General features: G+C 41.2%; 1 protein-coding gene across 4 annotated transcripts in view; it reads right to left on the bottom strand.

Annotated features, from left to right (window-relative positions):
• Nucleotides 1–19,661, bottom strand: part of DNAH10 (dynein axonemal heavy chain 10) — a 195,703-nt gene that overhangs the window by 125,802 nt on the left and 50,240 nt on the right. For all 4 annotated transcript variants that reach the window (XR_012896005.2, XM_089775295.1, XM_075898516.2 and 1 more), the window contains 14 exons: nucleotides 15,775–15,931; nucleotides 14,163–14,639; nucleotides 13,720–13,878; nucleotides 12,649–12,765; nucleotides 12,467–12,569; nucleotides 11,079–11,257; nucleotides 9,513–9,724; nucleotides 6,821–6,977; nucleotides 5,798–6,031; nucleotides 5,569–5,691; nucleotides 4,798–5,031; nucleotides 2,684–2,907; nucleotides 1,352–1,621; nucleotides 1,077–1,260 (listed from right to left, as the gene is read on the bottom strand). Coding sequence is in view for 3 of the 4 variants with exons in the window: in XM_089775295.1 (XP_089631421.1) it covers nucleotides 1,077–1,260; nucleotides 1,352–1,621; nucleotides 2,684–2,907; nucleotides 4,798–5,031; nucleotides 5,569–5,691; nucleotides 5,798–6,031; nucleotides 6,821–6,977; nucleotides 9,513–9,724; nucleotides 11,079–11,257; nucleotides 12,467–12,569; nucleotides 12,649–12,765; nucleotides 13,720–13,878; nucleotides 14,163–14,639; nucleotides 15,775–15,931 (2,830 nt within the window). In the remaining variant the exon portion in view is untranslated. The remainder of the gene's footprint in view (nucleotides 1–1,076; nucleotides 1,261–1,351; nucleotides 1,622–2,683; nucleotides 2,908–4,797; nucleotides 5,032–5,568; nucleotides 5,692–5,797; nucleotides 6,032–6,820; nucleotides 6,978–9,512; nucleotides 9,725–11,078; nucleotides 11,258–12,466; nucleotides 12,570–12,648; nucleotides 12,766–13,719; nucleotides 13,879–14,162; nucleotides 14,640–15,774; nucleotides 15,932–19,661) is intronic.

Genomic DNA, 19,661 nt, shown 5'->3' on the forward strand with positions numbered 1-19,661 from the left:
GAACAGAAGATCAAAACTGAGACAGGAGCTTTGGCAACCCGCAGCAGAGGAACTGGAAATCTTAAGAATGGGTTCAACTGTCACTGTAATAAACCCTTTAAAAATGATCACCTTTCAGCCATGATTTTAAAACAAATAATAATCACAGTGCCTTTGTATGTTTGCAATTCCTTTTAACCTAGAATCTAAAAGATGGGCATTATCCCCATTTTACATAACAGAAAGCCAAGGCACAACAAGCTTAAGTGATATACCTAGTGCCACAGAATAAGTGAGTGGCTGATCGGGGACTAGAACCCCAGATCTCCTGACTCAATGCTCAGCACAAACCTTGTACTCTTTATGACTTATCATTATTTCTTATTTGTATTGCAGTAGTGACTCAGGCCTGGTCTATACTGAACCAGGTAAGGTGGGCTTAACGTACGCTATCCAGCTATATAAAATGCATAGCTAGATTCGGATTACCTTAAACTGAGCCGCAGCAGCATCTATACTGTGGGTAGCAAATGGGAGCACATGCTCCTGTCAGCTTCCCTTACTCCTGGCAGAATGAGGAGTACAGGACACAGGAGGGGGCTGCCATCAGTGTTCAATTTGGGGCTCTACACTAGCCTTGCTAAACTGAATGCTAGAAGATCAATCTCTGGAGTGCTAATCTTCTCCATAGTGTAGACATGCCCTCAAAGACCTAATGATAGACTAGGACCCATTGTGCTAGGTGCTGTACAAACACAGAAAAAAGACAGTTCCTGCCCCAACCTGTTTATACCATTTTCAGTGACAGAATCATTATGTATCCACTACAAAGCCTCTAATGCAATCGTTGGTTTATGTTCATGTGGGAATTTAAAAATCTATTCTAACTAAGCTATTAACAAGATGATTAAGGTATCGTTGAAACAACCAGCCTTGAAGCAGATTTAGTCTTTTGCACAGTAATTAAAAATTTCCAATCACATAAGATTTTAATTGAGTTTAAATATATAATTATCTAAACATGATCAATTCGGGAAACAGAAAGGGGAAATACAGTTCATCAAAATAATAAATGAAAAAAGCCTTTTAGCATATACCTGTGTGAGCGTTAGATAGATACGATCTGTAAGGGGAGTAATAACTAATCTTCCATTCAAGCCCATATATTCATAACCATAGGAAAAGGTGCCAGTGCACTGTCGCACATTCAGGTCATCCGGCTCTCGATCCCAGTAAAAACGCAGCTGACTTTCCCATTCAAACTCTCGAGCTTCCATGATACTATAGAAAAGAAAGTTTTTCAGATGAAGCAAAAGATTGTGAGTACAGAATACAAACTTCCTGAAATTATCTCAGTGGGTTGGTGGATTACCTGTCTCTTACAAATGTATCAACAATATCTCTGGCATGGACATCTATGATGAGAACAGTATTATATTTTTTTCTGTCATTTCTATTCAATGGTTTTGTGATTCGGGTAACCAAGGCATCAATCTGCTCATGCATTCTCTTGGCATAAAGTTTCATTGCCTGCTTTTCTCCTTTCTTCACTTTATGAAAAACGTCCTCCACCTCCCAAGTCCACCAGACCTGATTAGCAGCCAGCACCATCATGCCTTCAAACATCAACATCCAGTCAACTCTATATGGAAAATATGGATATAATATATATGAAGGAATAATTCTACTCTGAATTTCTGGAATAACTGTGACATTAATCCCTCTTTTTAGACATAAGAGAGTATACTGTAAAAGTATCAAATACTCCACAACAAAATTAATTAGTAGTTAAAGGTTACTAAGTGCAATTCATAGCAAGAAAAGAAACACATCACCAACCCTAACACCGTTAAAAGCTAAGGAAATCACAAGCTCTGGTTACATATACAGTGCTGAAAAAAACTTAACTGACAGTTATGCACACAGCTGTTCAAACAGAAAAATGTTCACAGCGTAGCACCTAGGCAACCATAACTCTCTCCTAGCAGTAAATCTAAATAAACCATACTCATTCAGCACATAGCTTTAATCTTAACACTTTATTCCTATCTGTACAAAGTTTGTATGACATGAAACTTCAGATAAACACAGAATTAGAAATACTTTAAAAATTCAACAGTATATTATCATCCATCTTATCTATTCATTTTTCTGACTATAGTTTGAAGGCATATATCTATGCATGTCTATAGTGCCTATCATTAAAGTGCATGAGCACGTCCAGATACTTATCCAGTCTTTTTCTCCTGAGAAAAATAATTTCATTTACAAATGGACTAGTTTAAAAGGACATGTATCTAGTTGGTGAACAGATTCCTAAGGAAGTTCATAATATTATTATGTTTTATATTGAAAAGCAACTGGAAGTGTCAGAAAACTTGGCCTACAGAATAATCCCAAATACATAACCAAGGCTGTAAATTACAGTTCCAGTTATTCACTTGAAACACACAGAACAAGATTTTAAAAACCTTTTTAAGGATACACAGAACTACCAGGGCAGAGTTAAAGTTGTTCAGATGCTGGGCACTGAGAACTCTGTGCATCCAAAGTAGGTGACAATCAATGTTAAAGGACACTTATTATACAGCATAAGTGAAGGGAACAATATTTAATTAAAAAAGAAGTCTATACACTTTCTTTATGGTTTATATAGACTTAAACTATACTTCAATTGTAATCTTTATCACTTTGATTATGTTACCTGCTTCTATCTTCACAGTATCGAAAAATGGCTTCTTTAGTAATGAGTCTGTTTGTCCTTCTCATTTCAACCAAAACAGATGTCATCCAGTTCTCAACTCGGCCTTCTGCTGCAATGGCCCGCCGGAACTCCATCACTTCTCTTTCAGCTGAAATCATGGCTGTTGCTATTTTTTCACCACTATCACCCTCTTCAAATCTCAGGGATGCTATATTATCATACATCTGAAACATGCCAGCAGAGGAACATACTGTACCATTTTCACTAGGCTCCTAATATCTAGGGACCTCACTTAACTATGAGGCTATGAGGCTGTGTCTAAACTGCATCCCTCTGCCGACAGAAGGATGCAAATCAAGCACTTCGGAAGTGCAAATAAGCCCGGGATATAAATATCCCAGGCTTCATGTTCATACTCATGTTTTGGCGCTGTGCCGACCACGCGCCCTTTCGAAAATGAAAGTAAAGTGTAGCCGCAGCTCTGCCGACAGTAGGGAGCTTTTTCGGCAGATGCTGCACTCCTTCATTTTTTGAGGAGTACAAGATCTGCTGAAAAAGCTCTCCGCTGTGGGCAGAGCTGCGGCTACACTATACTTTTCACTTTCGAAAGGGTGCATGGTCAGAACAGCGACTGAACGTGAGTATGCAAATTAAGCCTGGGATATTTAAATCCCAGGCTCATTTGCACTTCTGAAGTGCTTGATTTGCATCCCTCTGTCAGCAGAGGGATGCAGCCTATACGTAGCCTTAGAGTTCAGAATCAGGCTCTAAACAATCAAATATAGAATATCATTAATACTGATAGCCAGAGTTTGAACTGACTTATATCCCATGAATCTAATTGCACAGAGTATAAATAAGCATAGAATTTAACCCAAGATTTTTACAAAATAAAAATAATTTGCCAAGAATTACAGAGATGGCAACTAAAATGATTAGGGGTTTGGAACGGGTCCCATATGAGGAGAGGTTAAAGCGAGTGGGACTTTTCAGTTTAGAAAAGAGGAGACTGAGGGGGGATATGATAGAGGTATATAAATCATGAGTGGTGTGAAGAGGGCCGATAAAGAAAAGTTATTTATTAGTTCCCTAAATAGAAGAACTAGAGGACACCAAATGAAATTAATGGGTAGCAGGTTTAAAACTAATAAAAGAAAGTTCTTCTTCACACAGCGTGTAGTCACCCTGTGGAACTCCTTGCCAGAGGAGGCTGTGAAGGCTAGGACGACTATAACAGAGTTTAAAGAGAAGCTAGATAATTTCCTGGGGGTTAGGGCCATAAAAGGCTATGAGCCAGGGGATAAAATGGTGTCCTTGGCCTCTGTTTGTCAGAGGCTGGAGAAGGATGGCAGGAGACAAATTGCTTGATCATTGTCTTCAGTCCACCCTCTCTGGGGCACAGTCGGCAGACAGGATACTGGGCTAGAAGGACCTTTGGTCTGACCCAGTACGGATGTTCTTATGTTCTTATGGGGTATTCCAAAGTTGTTCACTATGAGGAATCTTGAACTTTGTTCTGAAACAGGCATTGGCACTCACAGGATTCTGTACTGCATTGATCATTAGACTAGTTCCGTCTGGCAATTCCTATGTTTCCTATGTTACTATTACAGCATGTTTAGTTTAAAAGAAACACTAGTACACTCTTAATAATATATATAGTATAGAACAGGAGTGGACAAGATCCAGCCCACATGCCAGATCTGGCCCACCATGCCATTTGATCCCTCCCTGCTGCTCCGTTACCCCCAGACCAATGGAGACCTGGTGGCATGGGAGTATGTGAATTAATTTGCTCTTCAAAGCCATTGGCGCTTCCCAACCCCTCTGCCGGAGGTACTCAATGCCTATAGGGAGTCACCAGCTGTTTTCAACAGCAAATAACTTCATGTACTCCCCCATGCTCAGGTTCCAACTGGCCTGCTAGGAGCGCCTAGAGGGAAATGTCCCTTTCCACCTGAGACCCCACCCCTTCTGCCTACTGGCCTGCTACTGCCTATCAAAATTTGTGAAGTGGCCTGCCTTGCAAAAAAAATATTGCCCACCCCGGTATAGAATCTTCCACCTAAACATCACAATGCATCTCAGGCACTCTCATGAACAGGATGTTTTACCTTTATCATGTGTTCCTGAACACAGAGAGGGTCACTACTACCAAGAATGCTAAGCAACTCATCATCTGATATAAAGAAAAATCGGGGGAAAGCATTCCGCTTTGAATCCAGATAATCATTCAAGCTTTTCTGACATTTCTCTAGACCATCACTTATCTGCTGGAGGTCACTGAGTCGATTTGGGGCTTCACAGCATTTTTTTATCACTGGGTCTTTTACAGTGTCACCCATTATCTGTGGACATAAAAAAACATTTAGGAACTACTAAGGAGTAACTGAGGAGCAAATTTGAGTAAGAATTCCTGTGTGAAACAATCCTGGAATAATATAGGATAAATTGTCAGGCTTTTTATTATTATTTACTATTTCCTCAGTAGTAAGGTATGCATGATGCCTCAGACAGATAAGCTGTGAAGCATTTGCAGTTGCAGAACCTTTATTACTGGCATTTATGCAAGAAATGGAAAGAATCCAGATGGACTATTACATCCCAGCATAAATGTGTACAACTGACAATTAGGAAAGAAAATATTTTTACTTGGTAAGCTGATTTTTGTGTAAAGTAAGCTCATTGTCATATTGACATTTTTATAATCAGTTTGAACAGCTGGGAGCATCACTAGAGAGAAGTGGTTAGGCTTTACCAGAATAAAAATGTTAGAGCACTGACATCTATAAATGAAGACTTCCAGTTAAATAAAGAGCTAAAAGTAAAATATATCACATAATTCTCTCAATCACAAACTATTACAAAACAGGTCAGTTACTTGCCTTTTTAAATATCCTGTCTATATTGTCAAATTTTTTTGCTTCCTCTGGAAGCTGTGATCTTATATCCCCACCAATAAAAATGCTCTCAAGGTACATCCATTTCCTCTGCACCACCATCCAGACCTAGAAAAAGAGTTAAGTGTTATTATCAAAGAAGCACATGCTATAGAAATTCTTGATCATTACAACAAAAGCTAGGGACAAATTAATCATTCAATTTCTTCCCTACCTCAATAACTTCACCAATCAAAGACAGAGTTTTTTCCCAGTGGTGAACAGTTGACAGAAAAGGACCTACAAATCGACTGCCTGAGATACTCTGAAGATTGACAGCATTGTCATCAAGAATCTGAGTAATTTCATCAACAGATCCCAAAATAAAGCCTCTCTCTTGAGTGCCTTTGAAATATCTTTGGACTGTAAATTTCATGTTCTCCCAAGTTTCCACTATATCCTTAACACCCTGCATGTGAACATGAAAAGAAGGCTGTTTCAGTCCTGTAAAACTAAAATACAGTCATTCTAACATCAAAATGAAAATCACTAATTTAAGAAGGCTTTCACACAAATTTTCTAGCTCTAAAGGACAGATCTACTTGAAACAGGGACAATGTATCTATCAGATCTGTTCTTCATGTGCATTATACATTTTATCTGCAAATCTCAATGAGAGAAATAAGTTTTTTTCTGCTTTTTATCACCATAGTGCCAACACAGCTCAGAGACATGGATTTGGTACCATCTATTGCATCATCAACAAAGATATCTACTTAGTTACCTCCAGTTCTGTTCTAGTGAAAATTATGCAGTTATACTAGTATCACTGAAGGACTAATCTGACCTGCAAAACCTATATTACTGGCAATGACGCAGAAAATGGAAAAAATCCAGCTTGATTATCAGATCCAGTTCAAATGTGCAGGGCTGACCGTTAAGAAAGAAAATATTTTTATTTGTAAACTGATTTTTGTGCCAATTAAGCTCATTGATAGACAATAAATATGGAACACCTCTTTGACACTTTTATAATCACTTTTCAAAGTAAACTCACATTTTAAAACCCATCTAATCCAAACAAGAATCACACAAATGGCCAGCAATCTTATTTGACCCCCAAATGGTAAACCATTTATAACTGTACTAAATACCATTCAATAATATAAAATTGAAAGATCAAAAACAATGAAGAAAAGAAAAACTTCTGTTGTCAAAAGAGTCTTCAAAACAAGCTAGATATTTTTTAAAACATCACCTTCTCAATGCTAAGTTCTTTAACAGCAGATCCCACTATCTCATTGATAACATCTGAGTGTTTGTGCAACTCCATAGCAAACATATTCTCCAAAGTGAAAGTTGCTGTTGTCATTTCAAAACTAGTGCCAGTTCTCTCCATAAGATCTTTCCAATGCCTGAAAGAGTTTCAGTAAATCAACATGTTATAAACACGGTCAGATATTATCAATAGGGATCAACTTAAAAGGCAAGGAACAATACTATCAAATGAAGGAAAATTGACGGGAGCATTCATTTCCTAAACACTCCATCTTCCCATCCAAGCCAAACACCAAGTTGGGGGTTAGATCAAAAGCTCATTCTTCACTTCCCATCACTTTGTGGGAGTGTAGTTTTGGCAGTTCTGTGTGATGCAAATGAAAGAGATACCTCCTCTATCAGCTCCTTGAGGTTATCTGAGCCTCTAGCTATCATCTTTGGAAAATCATGGGAGACACGAGAGATTCCAGAGTACTGGAAAAGGGCAAATATAGTGCCCATTTATAAAAAGGGAAATAGGAACAACCCAGGAAACTACAGACCAGTTAGTTTAACTTCTGTGCCAGGGAAGATAATGGAGCAAGTAATTAAGGAAATCGTCTGTAAACACTTGGAAAGTGGCAAGGTGATAGGAAACAGCCAGCATGGATTTGTAAAGAACAAATCATGTCAACCCAATCTGATAGCTTTCTTTAATAGGATAATGAGTCTTGTGGATAAGGGAGAAGCGGGGTGTGTGGTATACCTAGACTTTAGTAAGGCGTTTGATACGGCCTCACATGATATTCTTATCAATAAACTAGGTAAATACAACTTAGATGGGGCTACTATAAAGTGGGGGCATAACTGGCTGGATAACCGTACTCAGAGAGTAGTTATTAATGGTTCACAATCCTGCTGGAAAGGCATAACAAGTGGGGTTCCTCAGGGGTCTGTTTTGGGACTGGCTCAGTTCAATATCTTCATCAACGATTTAGACGCTGGTCTAGAAAGTACGCTTATTAAGTTTTCAGATGATACCAAGATGGGAGGGGTTGCGACTAATCTGGATGATAGGGTCATAAATCAAAATGACCAGGAAAAATTGGAGAAATGGTCTGAGGTAAATAGGATAAAGTTTAATAAAGACAAATGCAAAGTGCTCCACTTAGGAAGGAATAATCAGTTTCATACATATAAAATGGGAAGCGACTGTCTGGGAAGGAGTACGGCAGAAAGGAATCTAGGGGTTACAGTGGACCACAAGATGAATATGAGTCAGCAGTGTGATGCTGTTGCAAAAAAAGCAAACATGATTCTGGGATGCATTAACAGGTGTATTGTGAGCAAGACAAGAGAAGTCATTCTTCCGCTGTACTCTGCACTGGCTAGGCCTCAATTGGAGTATTGTGTTCAGTTCTGGGTACCACATTTCAAGAAAGATGTGGAAAAATTGGAGAGGGTCCAGAGAAGAACAATGAGAATGATTAAAGGTCTAGAGAACATGACCTATGAGGGAAGGCTGAAGGAATTAGGTTTGTTTAGTTTAGAAAAGAGAAGATTGAGGGGGGACATGATAGCAGTTTTCAGGTTATCTAAAAGGGTGTCATAAGGAGGAGGGAGAAAACTTGTTCATCTTGGCCTCTGGGGATAGGACAAGAAGCAATGGGCTTAAACTGCAGCATGGGAGGTTTAGGTTGGACATTAGGAAAAAGTTCCTAACTGTCAAGGTACTCAAACACTGGAATAAATGGCCCAGGGAGGTTGTGGAATCTCCATCTGTGGAGCTATTTAAGAGTAGGTTAGATAAATGTCTATCAGGGATGGTCTAGACAGTATTTGGTCCTGCCATGAGGGCAGGGACTGGACTTGATGACCTCTCGAGGTCCCTTCCAGTCCCAGTATTCTATGATAGCTTTGAGCTGTCAAGGAGTAGTAGGGAAAGGGGGATCATGTTGGGTGGTTTGAATGTTAGGGAAGCTGGTGATAGGAAGGAGAAGCATTTATTTGATCAGGTCTCAGCTCTCTCTGCTTGAGATCAAACATAAGGAATCAGCAAGTAGCCTTGCCAGCACTGAACTAAGTACAATCAGAGGTTGTCAGATTACAGTAGTACTTCTAGCATTCCAGATCACAACTACTAACATGAGACACTATAGGTAAGTAGCTATAATACCTATAATAACATGTTCATTTGAACATGCTCATTTGAATGCACCGTATAGATAACTCATTAGGTGGAACCATCACATTTGCTTGATCAGTTACCTAGCTGCCAATGCAAGTGAGATAACCACATGGCCACATTTTTCATACATGAATTTAGTGGCTTGTCTGAGATCCTGAGTATCTAGGATTTTGGTTTTGTTCATTTTGTCAGGAACTATGACACAATAAATGTGAAAATGACTGTCAACCAATGTATAGTAAAAGTTCTGTGCTCAATATAGTCTAGAATTATACTTAAAATTCTATTTCATATTTAAATGAGAGTTCATATTTTACATAAAACACACACAATATTTACACATATTGCATCATTTTATGCAAGCAGTGTAACTGAATATTAATTACTATGGTCCATAATATTCAAAACGTTCACATGATTTCAACATCCAAAATTAACAATTTTAACGAACAAAAATGAATGTCATCACACACATACAAAATTCCTTAAACAAACTGGATCAAACCTTTCTCTCAATGCTTCATTTTTCAAATCAAGCAGCAAAGGAATGGAGTCCTTGAATGCCTTCATCTTTGCTTCCAGGTGATAAGCCACTGGCACACTGCGCACTTGCCTAGGCAGCTTTCGGAGACTTTTAAGAAATCCTTCAATACCCTCTTGGAGAAACTGCACATTGAGATTTATCCAGAGAGTCTGTGACCATTCCTCTTTAGCAGCCTAGAAACATTTATACTATTTATTTTTAAATTACTATGAAAGGAACGTGACAAAATATTTATTATTTTTACTGCAATGGTATTCAGCGGCCAAGTCAGCATTTGGGCCCAAATGTGAACAACATATTGCAAACAGCATACAAAGCAGTTCCCTGCCTCAATAAGATTATAGCCCAAAGACTAACAGGGTAAGCAGTAGTAAGTAGAACATGAATGGTTGGTGCAGCTGGGGTTGGGGGAGGCAGGCCCCTAGTCCCACCTAAAGCCCCACCCCCTCTGCTGAGGCCCCACCCCACAGCGGGAATGGGGGGCAGCATGCCAAGCACCTCCCAGCCTCCCCAGAGCACTGGGGAAGGGAAGAGAGGTGAGGCAGCACACTGAGCATGCCCCAGTCTCCCTGGAGCATCGGGGAAGGGAAGAGAGACAAAAGGGTATATGCACATGGTGTGGCTCCCCCACCTCCATGGAGCATCAGGGCCCCACGGTTCCAGCCTATCCAGCAGGATCACGCTGGAGGGCAGGCACTGGGGGCAGCAACACTCTGCCCCCAGAATGCCCACAGCAGGTGTTCTGGGGGCAGAATGTGGGGGTGGCCATGCCTGGCAGTTTTGGAAGGCGAAGTTTTACACTGCCTAAGCTACCAGATGCCTATGCAGAGCCCAGTATAGATAAAAATTTGTAGCCATATCCACATCTGTATCCTCGAAAATGAGCTGTGGATAAACATATCCATGCCCATAGATGTGGATACCCACATATATAAAGCAGATATCTACAAAACTGCAAGATTCTAGACAGACAAAATGTGTAATCACATCTGCAGCCATAGCTGCAGATATCTGCATCCATAGCTGCAGATATCTGCATCCATATCCACAGAAGCGGATAAAAAGCAGATATCCCCTGATTTGCAGGGCTCTAGTAATAAAAACCCACTCTGCAGAAATATAGTCTGGCTTTTAATTTTAAGATTTTAATTATTACAAAATCCTTACAAACAAACAAACCTCTTTCAAAGACCAATTAAAGTCAGTCTGAGATACAGCCACTCACAACGAGCACTGTACCTAACCACAAGAGCAGTCCTACTGAAGTCAATGACCCTGCTTGGGGAGTAACACACCAACCAGAATGAATAAAGACATTAGAATCTGTCTCTAACTAAAATATTATATGTCCCAGATCAGTAAAAATAACTCAAATACTGTTCAGGCTTTTAGTGTTCTATATACTGGTAGTCAGAAGGATAAAACAATCACAACTTATTAAAGACAAATGGATAGGAAGAGATTTGACTACAGTAAAAGTCAATAAAAGGGAAGCTTTATATTATACATATTTTATAGAACACTTACTCTTTGTAATTTATAAATTTCATAGATCTGCTTTAGACCCTTCATATCCTTCTGCATTTTTAGTAAGTCAGGGTACATTGTGATTGGAAGGTCAAAAAGTTTCTCAGCATTAGCCAATTCCTGACGATTCTTCTCATGTGTTTCCAGTTCTTTGTCAAAAACATCTAAGAGCTCCAAACCTATAAATAGAAGGAAAGTAAATAAATACTTTTCAGAGGTTACGATTGTGGTCAGAAGTCAATGGTATAGTGGCCTGACAGATATTTTCCTCTGTTCAGTGATGACAACTATTCAGCTGTGTATGTGTGTGTGCGGTGTATGCGTGTGTGTGTGTGCGTGCGCGTGTGCACGCACTTTCCCTATATGCTATGCTGGCTCTGCACAGGTAGCCTGTACAGCACACTCCAAGAGAGCGCCCAAAGACCACAAAATCAAATAAGGGATAAAAATACCCAAGCCAAGTTTATTATCAAATGAAGTACAGTAATAGTTGTCAGAAAACTTTACCAAACCATTACTCATATGCAGGGCTTGATAAACGGTGGCAAAAGCCGCTCGCCAGCCCCGCACTGCGCATGTGCAAGAGCTGCATTGCGCATGCACACGCCCCCGGTAAACAGGCGTGTGGCTGAAATCTACTTGCCACAGGCGAGTAGATTCTATAGTCTGTCAATCCTGCTCATATGTACTACCTGACAATGGACCAGCTCAGCCAATGGAGGGATTCTTTGTTGCCCCTTAGGCCAGACAAAAACAACCCTTTTAGGGTACCTTTTATACATAGGTATAAACAGGTGATATATCAGTTCTGATATGTTAGGTTGCCATCCTCTGATGTTACCTAGATACCACCCATTGCCTTGTACATTGTAAGTTGATCAAAACCTCTCTATCTGTCATGTTGTCATTTTAGAACCCATCCTGAACCTAAGTTGGTATGGCTATGTTATCTGTAGGATACGTGTTGATACCAAGATGCTTCTTAACAAGGTGTTGTTAGCATCCCTCTAGAATGTGCGTATAACCTGTGCTTAGTACCAATTAGTGTTTCTGCACTATCAGCCCTATTTCTGACAAGTTCTGCGAGCAGGCCCTGCCTCTTGCTCGCAGCTTAACCTTGCTTTATATTAGCAAAGTCTTGACTGTTGCTGGCCAGTCTTCAGTCCTCATCCAGGGCTGCAGCTTATGCTTTAGGCCTTGAATTTACTACAATGATGGATAAATAGTATAATTTTGCATATATCTACACAAATTATATTTCTTCAAATGACATACAGCCTGTATTTTGAGAGGGAAAAACATTCTGAAAGTCCATACATTTCTATTTTCAAGTGTATCAGTCTTTAGACTACTTTAAGATGTAGCAACAGAAACATCCGTTTTTTTACCTTTGTCAAGATTCTCTCCAACGGCACCAGGCCCTTCAGTAGTAAATCTGTGGAAAAAATCTGCTATCTGGCTACTGTAGTCTCCAATCTGCTCCCTCGTAATCTAATGGAAATATTGTTTGAATTAGGATTTTTCCTTTTTTTTCTAAATGTATTTTAAACATGTAAGGTAAAAATATTACCTCCGTGAATGTCTTTTTTATGCTTCCCAGGCTGTGATCAACTTCTGATGCATCAAATAAGAGGGTCTCCCACTTTTTCTTAATATTATCAACCATTCCTCTCTCTTCTTCAGTTGTCTAAAGAGAACATACATATGAATACAAACATCCTGCAATTGGTACTCATGTGAAGAATCCTGAAAAAGGATGAAATTGACCCACATGCAAAGGCAGCACAAAACCTTCCAGATCATGAAAGCCTTCCATAGAAGTACAGTGGGTATGCTTGAATAAGGTAATACATACACACCAGGGCAAGGAACTTCTCACCAGAATCACACAGACTAAGGTATAAGGGTATGATGCAAGTGCACCAGGACAGGGTTATGAAAGGGGCATTTTGACAGATCTTGTGGTTTCAACATCAATACAACTACCACAGAGACCTGCAGCTTTGGGAAAAGCAAAGAAGGTATGAGAGAGAAGTTCAAAGTCAATGCCTGCTCATTAACCTTGAATCAGAGTAGTGAATTTCACCTCCCAAACTGCACTGCACTCAGGGCCTGATCCAAAGCCTATAAAAAATATCTAAGAGCTTCAATACTGAAGAGAAGGAAAGTCTTTTAGACAAACACGTTTTTCATGGATTGTGGTGGATAAATTATGCACTATTTATGTATACAATATCTATATATTGATTTCAATAAGATTTGAATCGAGCCTCCATTCTGCATAAAGCCCACACCCTCAAGCGCTATGTGAATGGCTTGGATTTCCCCCAATCAATGGTACCACTGACTTCTGTGGAAATACACCACAAATAGGAATTACTCACTTTGAAAGTAAGGGTTACATGATCAGGTCCTCAATTATGAAATAGATAAAAACATTATTTAAATAACCTCAAACGGAGATAAACAAATGTAGAGCAATCTTGTAAATTTCAGTCCGGGATTAACAATGTGAAAGTATTACTTTTTGATTCTGTTAATTCAAAAAAGTTTAATTAAACTTAATCTGTTTAGATGAAATATGGTTGAGTCTGATGCATAAGTATGAAATATCTAAGAGATTAGACATAAATTCACTTACCGGAATGTTGTATACTGCAAGGGTACGGTATCTCTCCTGAATGTCTAAATATTTTAATTCTACCTGTAAAGACATATCTTTTATCTCTGCAATTGTAGCAAGGACAAATTTGAGATCTTCCAAAGAATCGGGAGTTTTCCTAAGATTCTGTGATAATCTCTAAAAAAGAAAATCAACTTTCAGTAACAGTATTAAGAAAATAATCAGGCAAAAGCATAGACAATTAAGTACAATTCTATAAAGTAAGTCCACATAAAATAGTTAAATAATCTGCATATATTTTAGTTAGTAGTTAATTAACTGTTGATAAAGATGAACTAATGTCTACTGAGATTTTTTTCCCCCTCAAAAAACAGGAGGTTTAGATCATACAACTATGCAGCACTATTGAGGGCTGGTTAGAAAAAACTTACTACTATTAGGACCAAAAAAAAAAAATCTACCTCAATTTCTTCTTGAAGATTGAAGAGTTCCTCTTTTGCAGATTCATTGAGAAGTTTTCCAAGAGAATTCACCCAACCTTTTGCATTTTCCTGTACTGTATAGGCTAAAGGGCCCACATTAAGCCTAATGCACTGTTCATCTTTCATCAAGGGTTGTTGAGTCACTTCCTGAGCTATCTTAATATAGAACTGCAACTTTTCATCAAAGGTGACACAGGCTGGTTTCCTTGCAGCAAACTTCTCCATAACAATGGCTTTATCTAATTTCCAAAGAGGGCGATATCTCTTCCAACGATTCAAGTACTTGGAGAGAGAATTCAGAAGCTTGTGTATGTTTTGAGTGATGAGAACAGCCTGTTCAATTATTAACGGGTTCTGAGAGATGTCATTAAAAAAACTCAAAGTGACGAGTTCATCTTCTTCAGCATGCTGAGGGGGGCAGTCAATACAGGTGCCATGCATCCAACGTACAAAATGCTGGTGTTTCAATATAAAAAAAAGTATTAATTGGGGTGAGGGAAATTAGCCACAGTGATTTGCCAGTAAGTAGAAGATTGCTATCCTAAATTACTCATGGCTCAGTTCTGATCTGAAGTATGCAGGTATGTTGGACTTTTAAAGTTAGCTAATGGGCATTACAAAACAGGAAGCCAATGTATCTGAGATCAAAATTAAGTTCAGAGTAAGTGCAAATGCATTCTCCAGGCATTGTTATTTGATTTGTTGGTTTGTTTTTAAGTCTGCCTCCTGAAAATGTCCTAAGGCAGAGTGGCCAGTCCAGGTCAGTAAGGCTCAGCAAGATGGTAGAGTTTTGGAGTGGGATAGTGGAAGGAAGAACTAACCTGCATTTAAATTTTAGGGAGTTAATGTATTGTCTGTTCATCAGTGCAGAGCAGGATAGCTCCTACAACATTGCATTTGTCTACACTGGCAAGTTATTGCACTGAATTTTCTCCTCAATGGTGTGAAAAAACACCTCCCAGCTGAACGCAGCAAGTTACAATGCAATAGAGCACCAGTGTAGCACTAGGTGCTATGTTAGCTATTTCCCTCTCCCAGTATTCTTGCCATGACCAGGGCTTTAAAGAGTAGACAAAACCATTGTGTTTCTTTTCTCAAAGGAAGCAGTGAGTATCCTATGATTGTGGACAGACCTATGGCCACATACCATATCTCCTTAGGTTAGAAGTTAAGCACCTCTCCAAGCTCTTTTGTGAGTACAAGATAAAGAGCTTGCCCTCCTGCTTGTGAAAAGGTCAGTGGCTACAGAAAAGGTTACCTTTTGCCCCTGCATTGGAGGATGAGGTCCAGCCTTTATTGTATTTGGATGATATTGCCTGCTGATGCTTAGGGCCAAATCCAAAAGTTCTTACCCAGGCAAAATTCCTGATGAAGTCAATGGCAGTACTGCCTGAATAAAAACTGTATGAAGATCTGAGTTTGGTCCTTTGTCATTGGCACAGTTTGTAAAATAGAACAATGTACTGATTGTTTTTATTCAAATCAATATGATCAAAATCTCCCCCTTGACATATGCACTCATCTAAACATAAAGGAAGAATAATTCATTATATCAACAAGCAAGGCCGGAATAATCTTTATCAATAATCACCTTAGTAACTTCAACACAGTCTCTGATACAATGAACACTCATTTTGTCAATTTCACTGGCATTAGGATGTAGGATTATCTCAGGAGCCGATAAAATTGTTTCTGTTTGGAACAGTGGGACATCACGAAGAACTGCTGCATTAAAAGTCTGCAAATTCCTGTAAAAAAATGAGAATCTTAATGCTGCATCTTATAGCCTCTTAGATAGATACAGATATCTGACAATGAACAGCAGAAATTCAACGCATGGGATCAGACTTTCCATTCAGATGTATAAGTCACTCCCAATTAAGCCGTTCAAATCTGTCTTCAATGAGAGACACAAGTGTGCAACTGAGGACAGACCTTGTCCCATTGTGCCACGCAGAGACGGGTTTGATTGGTAGACTGTTAAGGAGCTGCAAGAAATCAGCCAAGAAATTGAATTCTGGTAAACTAATTTCACAAATATTTCCAGAATAAATCAGAGGAACTGCCTTTGGCTCAGACTAACTGGCACAATGGGGCTGTAGCAAATGCCTAATTCACTCTCAGAGCACCTCTGGTGCCATGGGCCTCTACAACCAGATGATTAGTCAGCTCTACATCACAAGAGGCACACACTGAAGAATGAGGGTGTGAAATAAAAGAAACCAAGTGGATCAAAGGTTGGCAGATGTATACACAGGGTGCTTTTACAAGCAGTGATTCTGCACCCCTGAAATGGCCCAAAGGGCAACTGTAGAAGGTGCTCAAGTTAGCCTGCATCAGGGTTCACCCTGGCCTCTCGCAATCCCAGAATAGAGAAGATACAAACCCCCGCTCTCCTCATCCTTTGCCTACACTAGTGTCCTCACAGGGATGAATCTGGTCTCCAGTGTTCAAACTCACAGAGACTGTGTCTGACATATGCTGACTGCAACCTAGTCATACTGCAGAAATTATACCTTAAACCTTTTTCTATAAAGAACATAATGTTATTCATTTATTCAGAATTACAGTTCTCTATAGTACCCTTCTTAACATTTCTTGAGCCCTTGAGTATAAAGCTAAAAGCACTCATGTTTCAACCTGCATATGGATTGGGTGCATTAAGCAATTTTGAAGGTGTAACATGGGCCAGTGAAGTGTAAAAAATCAGCAAGCTGGGTGACCTGTTAGCAACCAGTAAGGACATATCAAAAGGGTATTGCAATGGTAAATGAGGCTTTTCCTTGTGGATAGCTACCAAAATAAAGACATATCAGAAGGGTATTGCAATGGTAAATGAAGATTTTCCTTGTAGAGAATTATCAAAATAAGGACGTATCAAGAGTACAGGCAGTCCCCAAGTTACGCGGATCCTACATACGTTGGATCCATACTTACGAATGGGGCTTTTCCCGCCCCGGAGGATGTGGGTGGCGGGACCGCCCAGACGCGCCGAGGTCCCGCCGCCCGCGTCCTCCGGGGCGAGAAAAGCTGCTCCACGTCTCCCTGGTCTGCTGGGGGGAGGACCCCCAGCAGACCAGGGAGACGCGGAGCAAAGCCGCCGAAGACGCGGGCGGCGGGACCGCCCAGACGCGCTGCTGTCCCACCGCCCGGGTCCTCGACCAGGGAGAAGCGGAGCAAAGCCGCGGAGGACCCAGGTGGGATTGCGGCGCGTCTGGGCGGTCCCGGGTCCTCCGCAGCAGACCAGGGAACCACGGAGCAAAGCCGCGGAGGACCCAGGCGGCGGCACTGCGGCGCGTCTTGTCCCGCCGCCCGCATCTCCATGGTCTGCTGGGGGGGGCGGCAACCCCCCAGCAGACCAGGCTTTTCTTGCGGACGCCTGTGGTAGAGCAGCTGGGGCACTGCCGGTTGGTCCCACAGCGCCACTCCTCAGCGCTACTGGACCAACCCGGCAGCACCCCAGCTGCTCTGCCCCAGGCGTCCCCAAGTCAGCCGCTGCTGAAACTGACCAGCGGCTGACTACAGGAAGCCCGAGGCAGAGTTTCTCTGCCTCGGGCTTCCTGGAATCAGCCGCTGATCAGTTTCAGCAGCAGCTGACTTGGGAACACCTGGGGTAGAGCACCTGGGGTGCTGCAGGGTTGGTCCCCGCAGCACTGAGGTGCAGCACTGTGGAGACCTACCCGGCTGCGCCCCAGCTGCTCTGTCCCAGGCATCCAGATTCAGCTGCTGTTGAAACTGATCAGCGGCTGATTCCAGGAAGCCCGGGGCAGAGAAACTCTGCCTCGGGCTTCCTGAAGTCAGCCGCTGGTCAGTTTCAGCAGCGGCTGAATCTCGACGCCAGTTCCGACTTAAGTACAAATTCGACTTAAGTACAAACCTACAGTCCCTATCGTGTACGTAACCCGGGGACTGCCCGTACTGCAATGGTAAATGAGGCTTTTATCAAAACTATGTTAAGCAGACTTCCTCTATAATCCATTTACCTTTATTAGTAGAGAGCCAAAGAGTAAATGATAGATAATCTTTACATGCATGTTTACATGCATCTTATTAGAAATCTAACAATGTATACATTATAGAAGCTAAATCTAAATAGGGTCAGACTCTCCACTCAGATATGAAAGTAGCTCCCAATTGGGCCATTGCAGGATTTGCTTGTAAATTTAGCATGTACAAGTTATGCAGTGGGGCTGAGGATGCAGAGTTTGGGATATAGGAAAGGGCTCCAGGTTGGGGCAGAGAATTGGGGTGCAGGAGACATCTGTTGGGAGACCACTACGGCAGCACACAGACAATCCAGGAAATTTTTGGAAAATGTTGGGGTTAACTTCTTGGTACAAAAACTGAAGGATTCAACCAGGGGCCATGCGCAGCTTGACCGGCTGCTCACAAACAAGGACGAACTAATAGGGGAAGTAGAGGTGGGTGACAACCTGGGAAGCAGTGATCATGAGATGGTAGATTTCAGGATCCTGACTGAAGGAAGAAAAGAGAATAGTAAAATACACACCTTGGACTTCAGAAAAGCAGACATCGACTCCCTCAAAGACCTGATGGGCAGAATCCCCTGGGATGCTAACATGAAGGGGAAAGGAGCCCAGGAGAGCTGGCAGTATTTTGAAGAAGCCTTATTGAAGGCACAGAAAGAAACTATTCCAATGCATAGCAAGAGAAGCAAATATAGTAGGAGACTGGATTGGCTTACTGGGGAAATTTTTGGTGAACTTAAGCACAAAAAGGGAGCTTACTAAAAGTGGAAACTTGGATAGATGACATGGGAGGGATATAAATGTATAGCTCGCGAATGCAGGGGAGTTATTAGGAAGGTGAAAGCGCAATTGAAATTGTGAATTGCAAGAGATATGAAGGATAACAAGAAAGATTTCTACAGGCATGTTCGCAAGAAGAAAGTGATCAGAGAGGGTGTGGGGCCCCTACTGGATGAGGAAAGCTGATGATGTGAGGAAAGCTGAATTACTCAATGCTTTCTTTGCCTCTATTTTCACAGAGGAGGTCAGCTCCCAGACTAATGTGCTAAGTGACACAATATGGGACGAAGGTGGACAGCCCTTCGTGGGGAAAAAGGAAGTTACTCAACTTGTGCAGTAACGATTGTTCTTCGAGATGCGTGTCCCGTGGGTGCTCCACTGTAGGTGTCGGGCTTGTCCCGGCGCCGCAGATCGGAGATCTTTTCTAGCCGTAGTCTGCCGGACCGCGCATGCGCGAAATACGGCTCGTGGCTTTTCGCGCCGTTTTAGCGTTGTTGGTCCAGCTCCCGCCAGTTCCTCCTGCCTCTTGCTCTGAAAGACACAAAGTAGAGAAAACTCCGAAGAGGGGAGGAGGGCGGGTCGTGAAGCACCCACGGGACACGCATCTCGAAGACCAATCGTTACTGCACAAGGTGAGTAACTTCCTTTTCTTCTTCGAGCAGTGTCCCGTGGGTGCTCCACTGTAGGTGAATGTACAGCAGTAGCTCGC

This window comes from Pelodiscus sinensis, chromosome Z (assembly GCF_052426305.1).
Source record: "Pelodiscus sinensis isolate ZL-2025 chromosome Z, ASM5242630v1, whole genome shotgun sequence".
NCBI classification, from domain to species: domain Eukaryota; kingdom Metazoa; phylum Chordata; order Testudines; family Trionychidae; genus Pelodiscus; species Pelodiscus sinensis.